The sequence below is a fragment of the Panicum virgatum genome, chromosome 5N (assembly GCF_016808335.1).
Source record: "Panicum virgatum strain AP13 chromosome 5N, P.virgatum_v5, whole genome shotgun sequence".
NCBI classification, from domain to species: domain Eukaryota; kingdom Viridiplantae; phylum Streptophyta; class Magnoliopsida; order Poales; family Poaceae; genus Panicum; species Panicum virgatum.
The window spans coordinates 12,679,702-12,698,109 of record NC_053149.1 but is presented as its reverse complement, the minus strand read 5'-3'; the positions used below and the strand labels follow the sequence as shown (position 1 = coordinate 12,698,109).

At 40.5% G+C, this 18,408-nt stretch overlaps 2 protein-coding genes, 2 long non-coding RNA genes and 1 pseudogene across 4 annotated transcripts; 3 read left to right on the top strand and 2 right to left on the bottom strand.

Annotated features, from left to right (window-relative positions):
- The first annotated feature begins 1,497 nt into the window (after nucleotides 1-1,497).
- On the top strand, nucleotides 1,498-2,047 carry LOC120676594. Its single transcript, XR_005675915.1, has 3 exons — nucleotides 1,498-1,534; nucleotides 1,621-1,674; nucleotides 1,766-2,047. It is a non-coding gene; the product is annotated as an uncharacterized LOC120676594 (long non-coding RNA).
- Nucleotides 2,048-2,866: 819 nt separating this feature from the next.
- LOC120674565 lies at nucleotides 2,867-4,304 on the top strand. The gene is made up of 7 exons (XM_039955729.1): nucleotides 2,867-3,177; nucleotides 3,261-3,349; nucleotides 3,438-3,551; nucleotides 3,630-3,681; nucleotides 3,767-3,841; nucleotides 4,031-4,080; nucleotides 4,284-4,304. The coding sequence occupies exons 1-7, from the start codon at nucleotides 3,000-3,002 to the stop codon at nucleotides 4,302-4,304; spliced, it is 579 nt and encodes a 192-aa protein (XP_039811663.1). The 5' UTR covers nucleotides 2,867-2,999.
- Nucleotides 4,305-4,403: 99 nt separating this feature from the next.
- LOC120676589 lies at nucleotides 4,404-5,606 on the top strand. The gene is made up of 5 exons (XR_005675910.1): nucleotides 4,404-4,537; nucleotides 4,623-4,667; nucleotides 4,755-4,850; nucleotides 4,980-5,347; nucleotides 5,431-5,606. It is a non-coding gene; the product is annotated as an uncharacterized LOC120676589 (long non-coding RNA).
- Nucleotides 5,607-15,143: 9,537 nt separating this feature from the next.
- LOC120674564 lies at nucleotides 15,144-16,086 on the bottom strand. Its single transcript, XM_039955728.1, has one exon. The coding sequence runs from the start codon at nucleotides 16,084-16,086 to the stop codon at nucleotides 15,454-15,456; it is 633 nt and encodes a 210-aa protein (XP_039811662.1). The 3' UTR covers nucleotides 15,144-15,453.
- Nucleotides 16,087-16,283: 197 nt separating this feature from the next.
- Nucleotides 16,284-17,717, bottom strand: LOC120676502 (annotated as a pseudogene).
- Nucleotides 17,718-18,408: the final 691 nt, after the last annotated feature.

The window sequence follows — 18,408 nt, the reverse complement described above, 5'->3', positions numbered from 1 at the left end:
TTCCTAAGCTATTTGTCACTCGAGTGATTCTGATTGATCTCTCACTCGATTTTAGCTGCCGTTCGATTTGATTCCCCGTCCATCTCCTCCCTTCGTTCTGTCTAGACGCCATCCCGCTTCGGTTACCTCTGCCATGTGGACCTGAGTTGTCAGATTGTTTTTAATTTTTTTCGTAACCGCGCCTCTTTTTCCGGTTCCCTTCCCGTTGCTTCCTTTAAATTATACATTTAATTTTCCTTTTTTCAGTTCCCCCCTGCTACTTTCGCCCGGAGAGGCGATTCCCCTTGCGCTCGAGCTAAGCACAGGTGATTCTTCAGGTATCGGTGAGTTCTAGGTGAGTTTTCGCTCTCGTCGTCTCTATCTGGATGCCGATCCATCCTCTCGTTGTCTGATTTGCTCTCGTTGTCTGATTTTCCATCCATTCTGATTTGCGTCTGGCTTATGAGGTTTGTTTGAGTCGATTTCATGGCGCTGCCGCTCGCCGGCGGCGCTGCCGCTACCCCACTGCTGGATTGGATGTCTGGAGGAGCCCTGGGGGTGCCCACTAGTGCTTTTGGTCACTAGGGGGGTAGGGGTTGGAGGAAACGCGGGGTGCGACGCCCAGGCTAGCGGGGAGGGTTGCTCGCTCTCTCCCTTACATATGAGCTTCATTTTCCCCCTTTAGTTACTTTGTGATTAGCTTGATTTGATGTATGTGGATCTCGTGTCTGTGATTGTTTTGCCGTTGTTCATCCTGCTTTATTCTGCTATTCTTCTTAGATCCACCCCCCATTTTGCTATTGCTGCGGATAACGGCATTCTATTTGTGCTGTTGCTTATTACACTCATTTTTTCACCAGAGTTTTTAGGTCAGTTAGATCTGAATTTCTAGATATCTCCTCTTACTAATTTGTGTTTATTCTTCGTTGGTGTGCTTGATTTTGCTAGGGTTTTTTTATTTGTCACTGCAACCGTAATAGTAGGAATATCGTCTTCGTTATGTCGCCTGCATAGAGTACTTCTGTTTAATTTGGTTATAAATGTTGTTCATTTTGTATCTGAAATTACTTATTTTATTGTTTTCATTTTTGGTCTGATGAAACCATCGCCTCAGCAATTATGTTGTAAATTGAAGTCCCCAAATCAATATCAGTGTGTGCTAAAAACTATTTTTCACATCATTCACTTTGTAGTGTCCTGTATTTACTCTGTGTTATTAGGCAGGCTTTTGGTAACTGTTGTTTTGTCCATTTGTCATATCAAAGTCGCTTTGTTTATGTTTGCTCTTTTTATTTCTTTTCAAATGGTTCGGAAGAGGTCCAATGCTTGTATCAATATCGATAGTTCTCAAGATTGTGATTCCATCGAGTTTGAAGATAGTTCTCATGGGATTAATGTAAGCTTTTTTGCTATCATTTTTTTTGCAGAAATATTATTATGTATTATAATTTATGTAATAGTAAGATGGGGATTTTGATGTTATTTTACGTAGCATTCTTATGATGGTGATCACGAAAGGCTTAAACGAGCTGCTTATAAGGAAGTTCTTAAGGATGTGAGTACATGTTATTTTTTTATATTCTTTATGTTCGTACTATTTTAATTTAGCACTTTACAATTTTTCCTTTTATTTCTGTTCAGTTTGCAGAGATCAAAATTTTAAAAAGGAAGCTGGCATTGTCTCTTAGTCGTGAGGTTATTTTCTTTTTTCTTTGCTTCAATTCTGTTTGAGTGTTTATTTTTCTTGCTCATCATAGAATAATTTTTTATTTTTCCTTTTGCTTAGGAGACTAATTCTAATTCTGTCAAGCTCAGCAAAGATGCTTTCACAAGATTTTCTGTGTCTACTTTCTCATCAGTTGTTGAGTCATTAACCCCTGAGAATAGGAAGGTTATTGAAGACTTTGGTTTTGGCAGTCTACTTCATTTTGATAGGTGTTTTGTACCAAACAAATTTGTGAAGTGGGTAGCTAGACACGTCAACCACAGATCTGCTGATATTGTTTTCAATGGCAAAGTCATCTCTCTCACCAAAGAATCAGTCCATTTGGTTCTTGGTTTGCCATTGTCCGACAAGTGTTTTCCTTCAGATCCATCTCTTGGGAAATCAATTCTCTTGTCTAAGTTTGTGAAACAGAAAATCCCACCTGTCTCATTCTTCTCTAAAAAGATCATTGATCATGAAGTGTTGTCAGATGAAGAGGTTTTCATGTGTTTTATTTTGGTGGCACTACATAGTTTTCTGTGTTCAAACTCATCAGTGACCCCTAGCCATAAGTACTTTGGAATTTTCGAAGACATTGGCAATGCTAAGGATCTGGATTGGTGTGGTTTTGTTCTAGATTGGTTGCTTGATGGTATCAAAAGCTTCAACAAGGGTAAACATTCTGATGGAGGAACTCTCCCTGTCTGCCTTTATTATTGGGCTGTAAGTATCTTTTATCCATAGGCCCCTTATTTTTTTCACGCATTTGTTGTTTTGCTTTCTCTATTTTTTTAGTTAAAGTGTTTTCTTCTTTTTTTTTTTAGGTTTTGTACTTGGATCATGTTGATTTTGGTGCCCGTCACTTCCCTATGTCTATTCCTCATATCAGTGTTTGGAAAGGCTCAATGATTACAGATAATGCTGAATTTGATTCGAAATCTCCTGGTTGTTATGGGTATCATCTGCTTCTTGACATTTCTCGTACATGTTTTTCTAAGGTATCACCTTTCTTTCTAGTCTCACTTATTTTCACAATTTGTTGTTATATTTTTTTAATATTTCTATTTGTATACTTTCCAATATAATTTTTTTATAGGATCTTAGGTTCATTGCCAATCCTACCCCCCTTTCATTTGGTGATGATTTCAAACAGAAGCTTGACGCAGTTTCTGGCTGTACCCTTCCTGAAAATTTGAAGATCGATATCTGCAATCTCATTCAAAATTATTGTTTCAATTCTGGTGTCTCCATTAATTTGGATGTCCATTCTGTTAATGCCCTTCCTGATAGTCTGAAAAGTTGTTTTTGTAAACTGATGACTCATGCTTACTCCATTGATACCCGATCACAACAGTTGGTTTTATATCTTATGAAGCTTGTTGCTGATTCTGTTGCCACTGATGATGATAATAATGATGAGTACAGTTCTCAAGATGTTAATGCTGCTTCCCAACATCAGAACTCTCCTAATGATGTTACTGTTAAAGATGCAGGTAATTTTCTTTCTTTACCTTTTTTATTTCTCATTTTCCTTGTTTTTATTTATGTTTTGTTAATTATTTTTTATTTTATATAGATGTCTCTGATCATGTCTTCTGCTCCCAACACCAACCCTTCAATGAATATGATAACTCCTTTTCAGCTGCAATTACTAGTGATGGTCAGGTTAGTTATCTAGTTTCCCTTTTTGTGTTCTATTTTATTCATATTTAGTTAATCTTAATCTTTTGCTTTCTCTTTATTTTTCTATCAGATCAAATCCTCTCCTTCTGTTTCCGGTGATACTACTGTTCGTGATTTGAAAAAACCAGCTACTTTACCCACTCCTAATTTGTCTCGTGCAAATATCAACACTCAGAAAGCCAATGTAATCTTCTTTTCACTACTCTTTGCATTCAATTTTTAATTTTTATAAAAACCTTATTATGGTTGTTCTTTTTTTCAGCTTGATGTTCCATCTGTTGTTGCTAGAGTCATGGAGAAGTTGACTAGAAACAGTTAGTTAACTTTGATTTAGTTATATTTTAATGTTCAGTATTTATGTTATTTTCAGTTAATTTTCATTCCATCTTCATATGTTAGATTCATGCACTCCTCCATCTGCCCATAAAACTACCCCAAGATTTGTCCCACAACAATCTGGCTATCCTCCTACCCGTAAGTTTCTTTTCTTCTCCTTTTTTTCTAAGACAGTGTTTTCTCTACCATCAAGATTTGTGTCTATTATTTTTTCAGCATCATATTGTTTTAATCATGTAGTTGAGTTATTCCTAGAGCAGCTTATATTTTTGTTCACTCTATATTTCCTTTACTCATATTTATTTCACATATAGTTCTTTTTTTCAGATACAGTTGAATTTATCTATTTTTACAGTGTTATTGCTCCTGTCATTTTGGTACTTTTTAATAGTAATTACCACTCAGACTACCCTTTTTTTTGCCAATGAGTCGATTTGATTAATAGCTATATGTTCATGTTAGCTTTCATCCCATCATCGGCACGATATTTGAAGCTTCTGTTCATATTTTTTATATACCACCTGTACATCTAATTGTTCTATTCATTTTGATTTTTCTTGTCTTTTTATGTATTTTGTAGATCGTGTATATCGGTCTTTAAGCCAAAAATATGAATCCACACCTCCTCCTCAACCAAGACAGTCCCCTCAAATGAAACCACTTGTTGAATCATCAAATTCTGATCGTTCTAAATGTTTGAAGAAGTCAGATAATTCTGAAGTCGATGGTGATTCTTCTAGTGATGTTATCATGATTGACATTGAAAACAGATATGCTCCCGATTCGATTTCTCCTTCCCCAGTTCCTGGAATGCGTAGATTTTCAATTCGTCAGGTATGAGCTTCTTTTTAATTCAAATTATTTGTTTTTTATTAATTTTTTTAACTCCCCTTTTGTAATGTTTCCATTTTTTCTGTAGAAATTTCCTGGGAAAGAGAATATTTGTCCTGCTTCCTCCCAAAGAGTATGCTATTTTCTTGGTTTCCTTCTTCAATTGTTATTATAAATATATTATTTATTTTTAACTATCATTTTTTTATTCATGTTTCAGACTCCTATTGTAATGTAAACCTTGGATTTCACTCCTCATTCATCTTCAAGTAAAAAGTTTAGTTGTTTGAAAGAAAAGAAAGAATCTTCTTCTAAAGTATGTTCTTTTCTTTTCTTGGGTTCCTGCAATATATATTTGTATCATGTAATTGTTGTTGTATTGACTTTCTAATTATTTGTTTCTCAAAATTAAGTGTTTTATTTTTATCTTTTTTTTGTTCTTCAGCCCTGCCCAGATGTCGAAATCATTGATGAAAGAAGTTTATCTGATACTGTTATTCATATGACTAGAAGATCTGATGAGATATATAATTCCATCCTTCTGAAATCTGGAAACAATGCAAATACTTCTGCAGGCAGTGGTTCTTCTGCTGATCATTTGAATCATCAGCTTTCTATGCCCTCCCAGCCTTACAGGATTTCTGATTCAACAACTGGTGGCAAATTGCCTATTCATGGTCCAAGGAGGTTTGCCAAACCAGCTTCAATCTTCAATGCTGATTTTGTCACTTCTTCAAATAAATTTGTTGTCACTAAGTCTGAGGTTGAGAATTATAATATCATTTGCAAATTGGCTTCATCTCAGTTCCAATGGTTAGTAGTCAACTTCTTTTTTCTTTTGTTCAGTTTTTCGTTTGCTGCTACCTCTGAATTTAACATGATTTTCAATTTCTTAGTGAGGATGCTGTTAATATGTTCGGAGTAAGATGCACGTTTTGGTCTCTTGGTGATTCATTGAAGCCCGGAGGTTTGGTCAAGTCATTTGTTGTTTCTGCTTTCTGCTTCAGTTTGTTTCACAAGCCCAATGGTCATCCTGACATATCAAAGAGGCATTACTTCTTCTCAAACATTGCTGTAAGTTATCAAAAATTTCAAGCATTTTCTCTTTTCCATTTTATTAATTATTTTCTTTTGATTCAATATTCCTTTTTTCAAATTTTTTGTTAGGATAACTTGTTAAAGGACTATAATGAAGCAGATCAACAAATCTTGTATCGTGCCTTTACTAAATCTTCCAAAGCTAGACCTCTTCATCACTCAAACATGGTTCGTATTTTTATATACTTTAGTTAATTTTGAATTTAATTTGTTCTATATTCATTTTTTATCAATTTTCTATCATTTTGTTTATGAATTTGGTCTACTTTTCAGCTGTTCTTTCCAACACGCTTTCAAGGCCATTGGTTTGTAATCATAGTCGATATAAAGGACAGAAAGTATGTCATTCTTGATTCATTCTACAAACAAAATGATGAATTCCAAGAAATTGTTCGTGACAGATTGGTTAGTATTCTTTGTTGCTATTATCCTTTTTATTTTCTCTCGATATCACTTATGATTTTCACATATACCTTTTAATGATATTTCTTTCTTTTTTTTTACACAGAGATCCTCCTTTGAGCATCATTGGGACAAGTACATGCAAGTTAACATGGGTTTTGGTGAATATGAATTTGTATACCCTGTTGTCCCCGAACAACCTCTTGATAACAAGTTAGTTACTATTTTTATTTTTTCTATTATATTCGTGTGTCATACTATCTCACAAGCATTTGCAGCCTTTTTTCTCTTTTTTTAAATGACAGTCAATTTGATTATAAATTATAGTGTATATAGTGGTGTAATTTATGTTCATCTTGGGTGTAACTTTTATTAGAGATGTATATTGAACTTCACTTCGTTTTATTTTATTTTTGCACCACAGCACTGATTCCGGGATCTACACAATGATGTTCATTGAACACTGGACCTCACCAAGATCTGCACTACGTTGTCTATTCACTCAAAAGGACATCCCTAATATAAGGATCAAGATTGCCAATGATTTAGTTTTCCAACCAAAAAATTCTGGAATGAAGCATCGTGTTACTCATTACAAAAAGGTTGTTTGCCCCCTCTCTCTAATTTTTTTTGTCTTTTTCTTTGTCTTTTTATACTCCCTGTTTTAATTTTGTTTTTAATGCCATCTTTTTTTTTGCAGGACCTTTGAAATGACAGCACAGTCCATCGAGTAGTAATATCATATATAAGCTAGTACAAGCATAGTTCATTTCAAAGTATTGTCTTTTACTTTTTTTGCAAGCCTGCAGTGCTGAGTTTTACAACTATTTTTGTAATAGGGTAGATGAATCTTGATGCAACAACACTATCTCCTGTCTATGATCTCTATATTACTTGAACTTGCTCTGCTTCATGCCTTCTTTCTCCTTCCCTTTCCATTTCCTTTTTTTTTTGTCAAGATCTTTCAGTTTCCTATTGAAGCGCCCTACGCATCTTCATTTTGCCTTTTGCAACTGGACCTACAAAACACTATTAGTTTTAGTATATTTCATATAATAGTTTTATTTGACTATATTTTTTTTGTTCACACAGGTAGCTTACTTGATGTTTGTTGTTGGGTTTTTTTCTTTTTTGCTGCTGCCTTTGCCATTTTAGCCCTTTCCTGTTCCACCAGTGGTTTTAACCTTGTTGAGTTTTTTGGTCTCCCCTTTTGCTATATTCTATTTGGTTCCTGAAGAATAACTATCTCTGTTGTGTTTGAATTTGTTCTTTCTTCACCTTGATGTACTTCTGATTCTCTAGTTATCATCGATGTTGTTTGTCTTTCTTTATCTTGCATCAAGAAGTCCAAATGTTTGTTCAATCTATCAAATTCTTCATCCAGGTATTGCATCCCTTCTTCTATTTTTGCTCCTTTTGATGTCAATATTGCAGCTTTTCTTGACAGCATGTTGAACCTTAGCAATTCATGTGTACTATTCCCATCACTATCTTCCTGAATATGATATTTCCTTTCTTTTTTCCTCCAGTGATCTATAAAATATTTGTCTGGTATTTTGTTAATTTCCTCTTCTACTATCACTTTTAGGATGTGAGCACATAGGATTCCATCCTTGTTGAATTTTCCGCAGATGCAACTGAAATCTTCACAACCCTCTGTAAGGTCAGTAAGTACTATATATTTTCTTATCCTCTCTCTCTTTTTGATCTGATTTGCTTTATACCACACTTCAAAGCATCTCCCCTTTTCAGTTTCCTTGTACTTGTACAATTCTGTTTGCTTAAGTTGATTTGAAAATTTGATATATATGTTCCTGTTATACAAATCCATAGTTTGCTGTTCTATAGTGTATCCATACAACATCTCCTTTGGTGTTTTCTGCTTATTGAAATTGTCCTCAATTTCTTCCTTATTCTTTATTGTATCCACAATTCTTTGGTATTCCCTCAGGAAACTGACTATGCTGTATGTAGGTCCCACGTTATCCTTGAACCGAGCATTTGTCCCTTCACTTCTTCCAGTACTCTGAATGAATGGGAAGAAATCATTCTTGAAGTACACTGGTATGAACCGTTTTCTTGTTTCCCACATCTTATTAAAATATTTGTTATTCTCCAGTTTGTATTCTGCAATCATTTCCTGCCATAACATCTCAAATTAATCCTCTGTAACTGAGAAGTTAACTGTATCCTCAAATTTCTCTGGCAGTCCTTTATTGATTGCAAAGCATCTCAGATTTTTGTTGTAGCACTTTGACTTGATATGGAAAAAGCAATTTCTATGCTTTGAGTTTGGAAAAACCTTTTCTATCGCTGACTTCATCGCTTTGTCTTGATCAGTTATGATTGATTTTGGATGCTTGCCTCCCATTGATTCAACAAATGTTTCAAAAACCCACTTAAATGTTTCTACTGTCTCATCAGATAGAAAGGCGCAACGAAGCAAACATGTATGTGCATGTCCAGTTATTCCAACAAACGGTGCAAAAGGAAGATTATATCTATTAGTCATATAAGTTGTGTCAAAACTAACACAATCCCCATATTCTGCAGACCATTTTAATGATATTCCTTCTCTCCAGAAAATATTTTTCACTTTCATGTCATTGTCCACTTGAAATCTGAAGTAGAATGTTGGATCTTGTATTTTCCTCTTCCTGAAATATTCCATTGCCTGAGTCATATCATTGCCTGTCACTTCTCTATTTATTTTTGTTCGCACATTATGTACATCTTTTGTTTTGTATGGGAGAGCTGTCAATCCTCCTCTTAGGTATGAGAGTATAGCTATCATTTTTCTTGTTGGAATATTGTTATCATTTAAAGTCCTTATTATTCATTTCTCCATGTCAGTCATATACTTCTTCCCACTGAATAATTGGTTTCTGTCTTTAGGACTTAGCTCATGGTTGTGCTCTAAATCTAGCCTGATTACTTTCCATATTCTAGATATTTCTTTCACCACCATCACACACTTGCAGTCAGTTCTGATTTGCACATTTGTCTTCCGTTTAGCTTTGTCATCATTACTTGCCTCACATAGCAATGTTTCATCTGCCACCTCTGTCTGCACTTCTTTTTTTGTTTGCTTCCCATATCTATGACATTTCATTTCTTGTTTATAAATTTCGTTGTTGTTCTTCTTAGCAGATGTTCTAGAAACATGTGAAACCACAACTTCAAACCCCGCAAGGAATCCATAGAATGAGAAAAAATGGTGAGCTACATTCCTATCTTTAAATTCCATCCCAATCTGCGGTGTGTACTTGCTGTCAACATCTGCATTGTTTCCTTCAGATGCTGCTTGCTGCTCTTTGCGAATGAACTCTTCTATCTCTTGCTCCGTGAGTTTCTAACTTCCATTTACTTCTTCTTCATTTCCATTTTCGCCTGAGCCCCCATTCATATCCGACGTGTTCATGTTGTCTTTCTCAGTTACATGCAAATATTCAGATTGTGTTACTGTTATTTTTTTTCATTTCAAATCTGCAAATGCAATTAATTACATATGTTTAATTTTTGAAAAGATTTTTTTTCAAATTACCTCTTCTAATTGCATGTTTTCAAAGATATCTTGATTGCATACACCATCATCATTGTATACTTCATCTTCTCCAATATCTTCTCCTTCTATGTATTTGCTCTGCTTGACAAATAAGTAATTGTTGTGTTTTTATTATTTTTGATGTTTTTATTCTTGAGTATTATTTTTTTAGATCTGTAAAGCTAGCCAATACCTGTGATATTGTTGTTGATACATCTATTACTCTGGTTCCATGCTCATATCTGCCTGTGTCTGTCATGCTCGTCCCAAGATCTTGTAGGTTAATGTTTTCAGTTTCCTACATGTAAATTCAAATTCCATTTTAAAAATCAAGCTCTGTACATATATTCCCTGTGTAATGTTGACAATGTATGTATGACATTCATACCTCGTAGCTGTAGTCCCCTGTCAGCAGATCCGTGTAAGATATTGCCTGCATTTAGTACATACAGTCACACGTGCATAATTTTGACATTGTTAGTTTCACTGTCATTTCAAATTATTTTGCAACTATAACTTTAGGAATTGCATTGAATTTATTATTATTATTTATTACCTGTGTACTAGCTTCTTCTTCTTGAGAATTCCTGATTTGTTCCAGCAGCAATCCTATGTAGAAGCCCTGTTCACAAAATCATTATCACTATAATTATTTATAATTTGTTTAATTTTTATTCTTTAATTAGTACCAATTTTGGCTATTTCCTTTACCTGTTCGGAGCTAATCATATTTTCAAGACTCATATCTCCTACAACCCTTAACACATCTTCTGATAACGAACAATTTTCAATCTGCTTCACTCCATATTGTTCTTGATAGTATTCAATCTGTTCAATAATAAACAGTTCTCAGAGTCTAATTAGAATTATATTTTTCGTTCATTTTTTTGTCTAAATTTCCTGAATCAGTATAGGTGATTTGAGTTTGCCTGCAGCATTTGTAAATTCTGGGCCTGTGTTGATGCTCCTGTCTGCATCTGGGTGTCAAAATCTGAACCCTGTGTTAGAACTGACTTTGATTGTGTTTCTTGTTAAAAAAATTAACTTCTCAATTCTATCAATTCTTTTCTGCATTCAGTTTTTCTAGTTTTCAATGTTAATTATTGCTACAATGTTCATACTTTTTCTAGTCCTGCACCCATTTGTTGTGATTTACTTGTCAAAGAGATCAAGATCTGCCAAACTTACCTGTGATCCCCCCCTGACATGTGCTCCTGTCTTCTTGTAGATTGCTCTATCGTCCTTTGATGATCCTGCTGTCTTCATGCTCAGGACCCCTTGGTCTGGCGGCTCCTGTGATTCCTGATTCATCTTCCTCTTCCCCAAGGAAGGACACACCGCCAGATCCCAACAGAAAAGCTTCCCTTCTTCCTCCGTTTCCTTCTCTCCAGGACTACAGCTATCGTGGTGTCCAAGTAAGTCCCGGTTCTCCTTTCTTTCCATTTGTTGTTTGGGTTTATGGTTTTTCTTTTGGCCCAGTATCTTTTCGAGGGCTTTTTTCGCAAACACTTTCACCCCAATCGGGCTTTTTGCTCATTTGTTTTCCTTCGTCGTTACTTTTCAGGCCCACTTCTTTTTAATTCATTTTGGCCCAGTTTTGTTGGATGTGTTTTTTTCTTTTTCTTCTTTGTTTCTTATGGCCCTCAAAGTTAGCCTGTGTTTGTCTTTATAGTGTGCGGCCCACAGGCAAAAACAGCCCACTGAGTTGAGATTGTCTCTTCGATTCCTGTGCCGCCTCTTCACCTCCGGCGTCTCTTCACTTCTCTTCTTTACCACCCACCTCCTATTTATTGTTCTCTATCGCATTTTTTCTCCTGCCTCTCTACTCCCGGAGGAAACCTCGAGGTATGGCTCTTTGTTCCTCCCCATTCGTCACCTTTTTTCTCTCCCTTCTTCTTTTATTGTTGTAAGTATCTTTCAATCGCATTCACCTTTGTATTTTGATGTTTATGCTGTGCATCCCCCCCTCCCCCCATTTCAAGTAGTTACTGCTCGTACTTATATTTTTTACACTGATTAACCTGGTGTCATTTTCAATGTTTACTCCCTGTAACTCTTGATTTGTTTGCTTTGGTTAATAAGACAGATTTTGTTCAGTCCAAGTATTTGTGATCAAATCAGCAGGTCAGTTTTTACGATAGGGTGTGTCAATAAGGTATTTTGCAGCCAATCCCCGACCTCCATTTTTTTCTGATGTTCACCTTTGCATATTTTTAGTATATGACAGTGCAGTCTATCATGTCTTTTTTTTCTAGTTCATTGATCTTATCCACTATTTCTAGTTTTATATTTTTTTCTCCATCTGTGTGTTTGACACAGGGTTGGCCCCCCCAAATTAAATTATCTGATATATCTGTATTTTCCCATTTTTGGATTACTAACATGTGTATGTTATTTCTGAATTTTACCAATCCAGATTTCTTAGGCTTTGAAATTTTCATGTTTGTGTATTCTACAAATAATTTTTCATCTTTGTGTTTTAATTTTTGAGGGCTGTTTAGTCTGGTTTTTGCAAATTTTGGAAACCAGATTATATTTAGTTCTTTTGGAACCATAGAACATTTTTCTAGTACCTTGGCATTTTGTCATTTGTAGTTTTGGTTGGCTGCAATGAGTTCCAAACAACCTTTTGTTTCTGCTCAACATAGAATAATTTGTACCCCTTTTGTTATATTTGCATTTGCACTATAGAAATATTACTATAACTTTGTTCTCTGTCTACTTAGCCCTGATCTACACATGTGATTAGCTAGACTTGTATAATAATCAAGAGAACATGTTTATACTAAAATGGAGAACAAGTGTTCAGTGGTTTTAAATTTATAACTTATGGCTTTGTAAATTGTTGATACACTCTTAAAATTTATTATTGGTTCTTGTTTGCAATAAGAGCTCGGTAAAATTTTATTTCTTTTCCTGCTCCTCTCATTTTCCTTCACTGTAATATTTCTTATTTCCCCTTCACTATAATTTTTTTTATAATTACAGTTCATGCTAGCCAGATTTCCAGTGGTTATTGTAATGTCATTTATATATAAACATGGTGTAACTACTGAAATGTGAGGTGATATCAGACATTAAATACCATTTTTTTCTTCATATGTGTGTTTGACACAGTGTTGGCCCCACAATTTCAGTAATCTGATATATCTGTATTTGCCCATTTTTTTTATTACTAACAGGTGTATGTTATTTCTGAATTTGTACCAATCCAGATTTTTTAGGCTTGAAATTTTCATGTCAATATCAATTTTTTTTATTTATGATTTTGTTTATTTGCTGCTTGGTAGTCTGAAATTCTATAGAATCCCCCCAATATCAATTTTGAGTATTTTAATGTCTTGTAGTTTAATAGCACAAACATATCTGAGTTCTGATTCTGTTTTTTTCAGTTATCTGAACTTAAGCCTGATGCTTTTAGAAGGGAGCTTGTTCTCATGAGCCGTGAAAACTTCACTTATCTTGGAATTGAAGAAGGCCCCCAAAGCTGTCTTGTTTTGGCATGGTCAAAGGAAACCAAGCAAACTGATCGCCATATGCTGACTGTCCGAGCTTTGCAGTGTCATGTTGGATCAAAGCAAGTCCTAGATTATCGTGTTGCTGCTGATCCTTCACGGAATTTTGGTTTCATTTTGTGCCCTGACGAGTCATTTTGTGCCCTGACGAGGACAAGGCTGAAAGACTTCGAGGGCACTATGTCAGGGTTGGTGATGACAAGATCTTTTTTGATATTGTTTCCAGCATTGCTTACATGCTTTATCTCAATGATGTCAACCAACATCCAAGAGTGTCCAAGATGATTTGAGAAGGAGCTGACCAAAAAGCTGTGACTACTGCCCTTCCAAAATTTTTAGTACTTTTTAATTTTAGCCACTGAAACAATCAGATCTAATCATGCTTCTACTATGGCATTTTCTATTTTTAAGACCTTCATTATATGATATTACAGTATGTCTTTTTCTTTTCAATTTTTATTTGTTGTCCCCACATGTCCACAATCATTATTTCAGTGAACTTTCATTATCCTTTTTTGTTGTTGTATCTACAGCCCTTTTTTTGACCAGTGCCACCAGCTTGGATTGTGGATACTGGTTCAAATATAATCAGGGCTATATTCTTTTTTACTTCTACGGTTCAGAAATTTGTTCTTCTAATGACAGTTAATTTTATTAAAAATTACAGTCTTTAAACCACTGTCATTTAAGTTCATTTTCGGCGTAATATCTTCTCTAATTATTATATGTGGTACCTGTGTTTGGATTACTCAGTGCATCAACATTTTTTCAAGATTCTGTTATCCGTAGAAGTTTTTTTTCCAACCTTTTTTATTTAGGTGAATTTTGAAATTTTTAATTTGTCATATGTTGGGGATTACATAAAAATATATTCATTTTGTAATGACAGTTCATTTTACTGATAATTACAGCCTCCAATCTACTGTCATTTTTGTTCATTTTGGCCGTAAGTCCATGTTTATTATTTGTTTTTGGCATCTGTGGGGTTTACTCCCCCCCCCCACAAAATAATTTTGAGTTTCTGTATTCCATCGAAGTATTTTGATAAATTTTGTCATAAGTTTTTGCATTTTTTATATTGTCTTTTGATTTTTTGATTATTTGAATTTGTCACATGTGTTTGGCATTACATACTGCGCCCCCTTTTTTCGTAATGACTGTTCATTTTACTGATAATTACAGCCTCTAAACTACTGTCATTTTTGTTCATTTTGGCCGTAAGTCCATGTTTCTGTATTCCATAAAAGTATTTTGATAAATTTTGTCATAAGTTTTTATATTTTTAGTATTGTTATTTGAATTTTTTATTATTTAGTATTTGTATTCCATGTTCATTTTTTGAATTTTTTATTATTTGAATTTTTAGTATTATTTGACTGTTCATTTTATTTGAAATTACAGTATTCAAACTACTGTCATTTTTGTCCCTTTTGGGCGTAAGTCCATTTTTTTATTTTGGCATCTGTAATTTATAGAATTTTTTTGACATATTTTGATTTATTATTTTAGTTTATTTGTAATATTTTCTTTTATATGGTTTTTCCTTTTCTCTGTTATTTGTATTTATGAAATTATTTAGTTTTTCTGTTTTATTTATTTTGTTCAGTTATTTTCTGAAATTATATGGCTGCCGTTGATCTCAGATCTAATGGTTATGAAATTCAAGTGAGGAGGTCCTATGTTTCACTCGGTTTTTTCTTTGATTTTTTTTTGGGTGATTCAAACAGCCAAAACACTTGAGTGTTGGACTGTGCCAAATCACTCAAGTTAGCAATAGACGGACCCTTCCATGTTGCTAGGTAGCTTGGCAAAACAGGCACGGCCAACGCAACCGCAACACTGCGTTTCCAATGAATCCTCATCTCCTGGGCCTGACGAAATTTCGCAAGATTCCAAATTTAAGCTAGTAGAAAGCACCACCTAGCTACCTGACAAGTTTACGCGCTAGTATCGCTGAACCGCCCACGGACCATACAAGATCATCGAACCAGGGTAGAGCAGCCGGCAGCCGGTTCGCTCACCGCTGCCGTCTCCATCGACAATGAAACGATGACAAGAACCAGCCAACAAACATGGTTGATGGAAACTAAATTGGTGGGGGCCCGTCAGAGCACGACCGATTAATTAAGTGATGATTCACCTAGTAAGCCAACCACCCTACTTAACCGTCAACCATCAACCATCGTGCCAAATTTGGACGAATTTTAGTCGAACAATTTCAGCAGCCAACAGCAACAAACTCTAAACCGCAGGAATTTCACAGAAAAAGCTTCGGTTTATCCAAAGGAATTCCCGCGGCCCACATGGACCCGATTGAACTGAATTGACCCGCAGGCCGCAGCAGCAGCCAGCAGCAGCACCTAGACCGCGGCGTTGTCGATGTCGTGCCACCTGGACCACCCGCCGAAGTAGCTGTTCCAGACGCCCTCGGCGAGCCGGTCCACCCGCATCGCCGCGACCTCCTCCTCCAGCGCGCCGTGTCCGAGCCGCGGCACGCCTCCGGCCAGGCAGGGCGCCAGCGTGCCGGCGAAGACGACCTCCTCGCCGTCCTCGTCCACGCCGCGCCACGCCGACCTGCGCAGGAAGCACCCCACCTGGACGCCCCCGCCGCTGGCTGCGTACGCGCTCGCGTTGGCCTCGCCGATCACCTGCACCAGCCCGGCCTCGGGCTTCCCCCGCTGGCGGCGCCCGCCCACGAGCACCACGGCCTCCACGGCGCCCCGCTGCTCCTCGGCCGCGAAGAGCCCCGCCGCCGCGCAGCAGAGGGCGGTGGTCGCCGCCAGCGGCAGGAGCGAGGCCGCCGCGCGCGGGAACGCCGCCGCCGCGGCGCCGCAGCACAGGAGCGCGGCGAGGCCGGCCGCGAGCGCCCCGGGAGAGGAGGCGGCGGAGATGGAACGGCGGCAGCTCCGCACCCGCAACGCGGCGGCGCAGAGAGCCCCGCGCACGGCGTCGCAGGCGGCGGCGGCGGCGGCGGCGGCAGCACGGGCAGCCATGGTTGCGCGCGCGCGGCCTGACGAGGAGCTCCGAGCGAAGTGGGAGCTTGGAGTGGCGAGTTGATTCGACGAGAGCTCAAGGTTGGTTTGTGCAGGAGGAGAACCGAGAATATATTCGCAGATGTGCCGGGTCGTGCTCATGCATGGCGTAATCGCCTCGCTTTTACGAATGGAGGGTGGAGGTGGGTGATCGGCACTGGACGAAGAATCTTTGCGCTCGTGTTAGCACAATCGTTTACTCGTGACGGAACAACGAACGGCACTGTCACAAAAAGCTTCGGCAGAAAGCCCATAGCCCTTCTCAGTACAGAGCCCACTGCTGCAGTCCCTGATGGGCCGGAGCCGGAAGCGAGCGAAAATTCAGTAGGCCGCTAACTGCAGTGGGTTCGGAGGAATGGGCTAAAACTACAGTCCACATGAAAGCCCATAGAGACTTGGGCCCAGAAAGCGTTTCATTCAGTGCTGTCGGTGCGCCATGAACCGGGCCAGTTGCCGCAGCGGCGCGGCGCGCGCGGCGTCGAAGCCGTCGAGCTCCGCCTCGGCCTTGGCGAGGAGCTCGCCGGCGTACGCGCGAGCGCCGTCCAGTCCCAGCAGCCACGGGTACGTGGCCTTCCCGGCGGCCGCGTCCTTGCCGGCCGTCTTCCCGAGCTGCTCCGACGTGGCCGTCACGTCCAGCACGTCGTCCACCACCTGGAGCAGGAGGCCCAGGAAGTGCGCGTACCGGCGGACGCGCTCGGCCTCGGCGTCCCCGGCTCCCCTGACGACGGCGCCCGACACCGCCGCGGCCTCCACCAGCCGCGCCGTCTTGTGCGCGTGGATGTACTCCAGCGCGGCCAGGCCCACGGAGGGGTCCCCCTCGCCCTCCATGTCCGCGACCTGCCCCGCCGTGACGCCGCCCGTGCCCGCCGCGCGGCCCAGCTCCATGACGGCGCGGAGCGCGCGGTCGGCGGGGACGCCGGCGGCCGCGCAGCCCCGGGCCACGTGCTCGAATGCGAGAGCCAGGAGCGCGTCCCCCGCCAGCAGCGCCGTGGGCTCGCCGAAGGCGACGTGGTTGGAGGGCCGCCCGCGCCGGAGCGCGTCGTCGTCCATGCACGGCATGTCGTCATGGATGAGCGACGCGGCGTGGATCATCTCGACGGCGCAGGCCACGGGGTGGCCGCGGCGGCCGGCCCGCCCGCGAGCTCGCGCGCGGCGATGGCCAGCGCGGGGCGGAGGCGCTTGCCGCCCTTCAGGACGGAGTAGCGCATGGACGCGCTCAACGACGCGGGGCACCGCAGGCCCCGTAGGGCGAGGTCCAGCGCGTCGTCGACGGCCTTGGCGTTGGCCGACAGGTAGCGCTCGAAGTCGAAGCCGCCGCTGCCATTGGCGACGACGACGTCGACGCTGGCCGCCGCGGCGCACCGGACGACGGGAACGGATCGCCTGCCGGACGTGAGCAGCGAAGTGGGCGGTCTCTGAAGACCGTAGAGCTTCAAGCGTTGGGAGGGTGCTCCGTGCTGGACGAAGCAGCTGGATGCCAACTTGTCCATGTACATGTCTCGGCCTATCAGGGGAGGTGGAGACGGAGGCTGATGGAGAACGAGAGGTGTTGGGACTCGGCACTTTGCTACCATATCTTCGGGGCAAGCAGTTTAAATAGACAATGGGAGTTTCTTTCAAAACTTTAGAGATATTCTCCAATGGATCTCGGAGGGGGGGGGGGGCACCTAGGAGTGGGACCAGCGTTTTCGGCCGTGCCCTGCCTGGCTGCCCGGCAGCTTGTTGTTCATCCAAAGAATCACTATTGGTCACAGAGAGAACGTGAGCGAGCAGCTCGTCTGCAGATTCGTCAAGCGGGCGCGTGAAACCTCCGTGGCCACACGCGCGGCGCGGCGGCGGTCTATAACCGCGCCGGGAAAGTACCCATTACCCGCTCAGAGCGCGGCCACCGTGGGCGATTGGAGGAGCGTCCTCGTCGCCCGCATCACACGCACGCATGTTCTCCGGCCTTGGCTTGTGGCTTGTCCCGTTGTCCGAACGTTGGTGGCACACGCTGCTAGCCCACGTGGACAGCTGAGCTGACAGCTGCCCGCTGCTCGCCCGTTTCCGATCTGAGGTAGGTTACAGGTAGCCCTCGCTGCGGCTCCTGCATGCGATCCGCGACATACAGAAGGATCACACGGTGTGAGAACGGAGATGCCAGTCCGCGTCACACGCGGAACATGCGGCAACCCGCGCTAAAACATCACCGATCACCCCCACCGGACGCGCATACACGACGGACGCGGTTACCGTCAGCATAGGGGTAGGTACCCACCCGACCCCGCCGGCTAGCTTGCCACC

Bases quoted from the DNA above. Each gene is read 5' to 3' on its own strand.
- LOC120674565 (XM_039955729.1), top strand. From the start codon at position 3,000: ATGACTCATGCTTACTCCATTGATACCCGATCACAACAGTTGGTTTTA. The intron at 3,350-3,437 runs GTTAGTTATCTA...TTTTTCTATCAG, and splicing joins CAATTACTAGTGATGGTCAG to ATCAAATCCTCTCCTTCTGT. The intron at 3,552-3,629 runs GTAATCTTCTTT...TCTTTTTTTCAG, and splicing joins TCAACACTCAGAAAGCCAAT to CTTGATGTTCCATCTGTTGT.
- LOC120674564 (XM_039955728.1), bottom strand. From the start codon at position 16,086: ATGGCTGCCCGTGCTGCCGCCGCCGCCGCCGCCGCCGCCTGCGACGCC.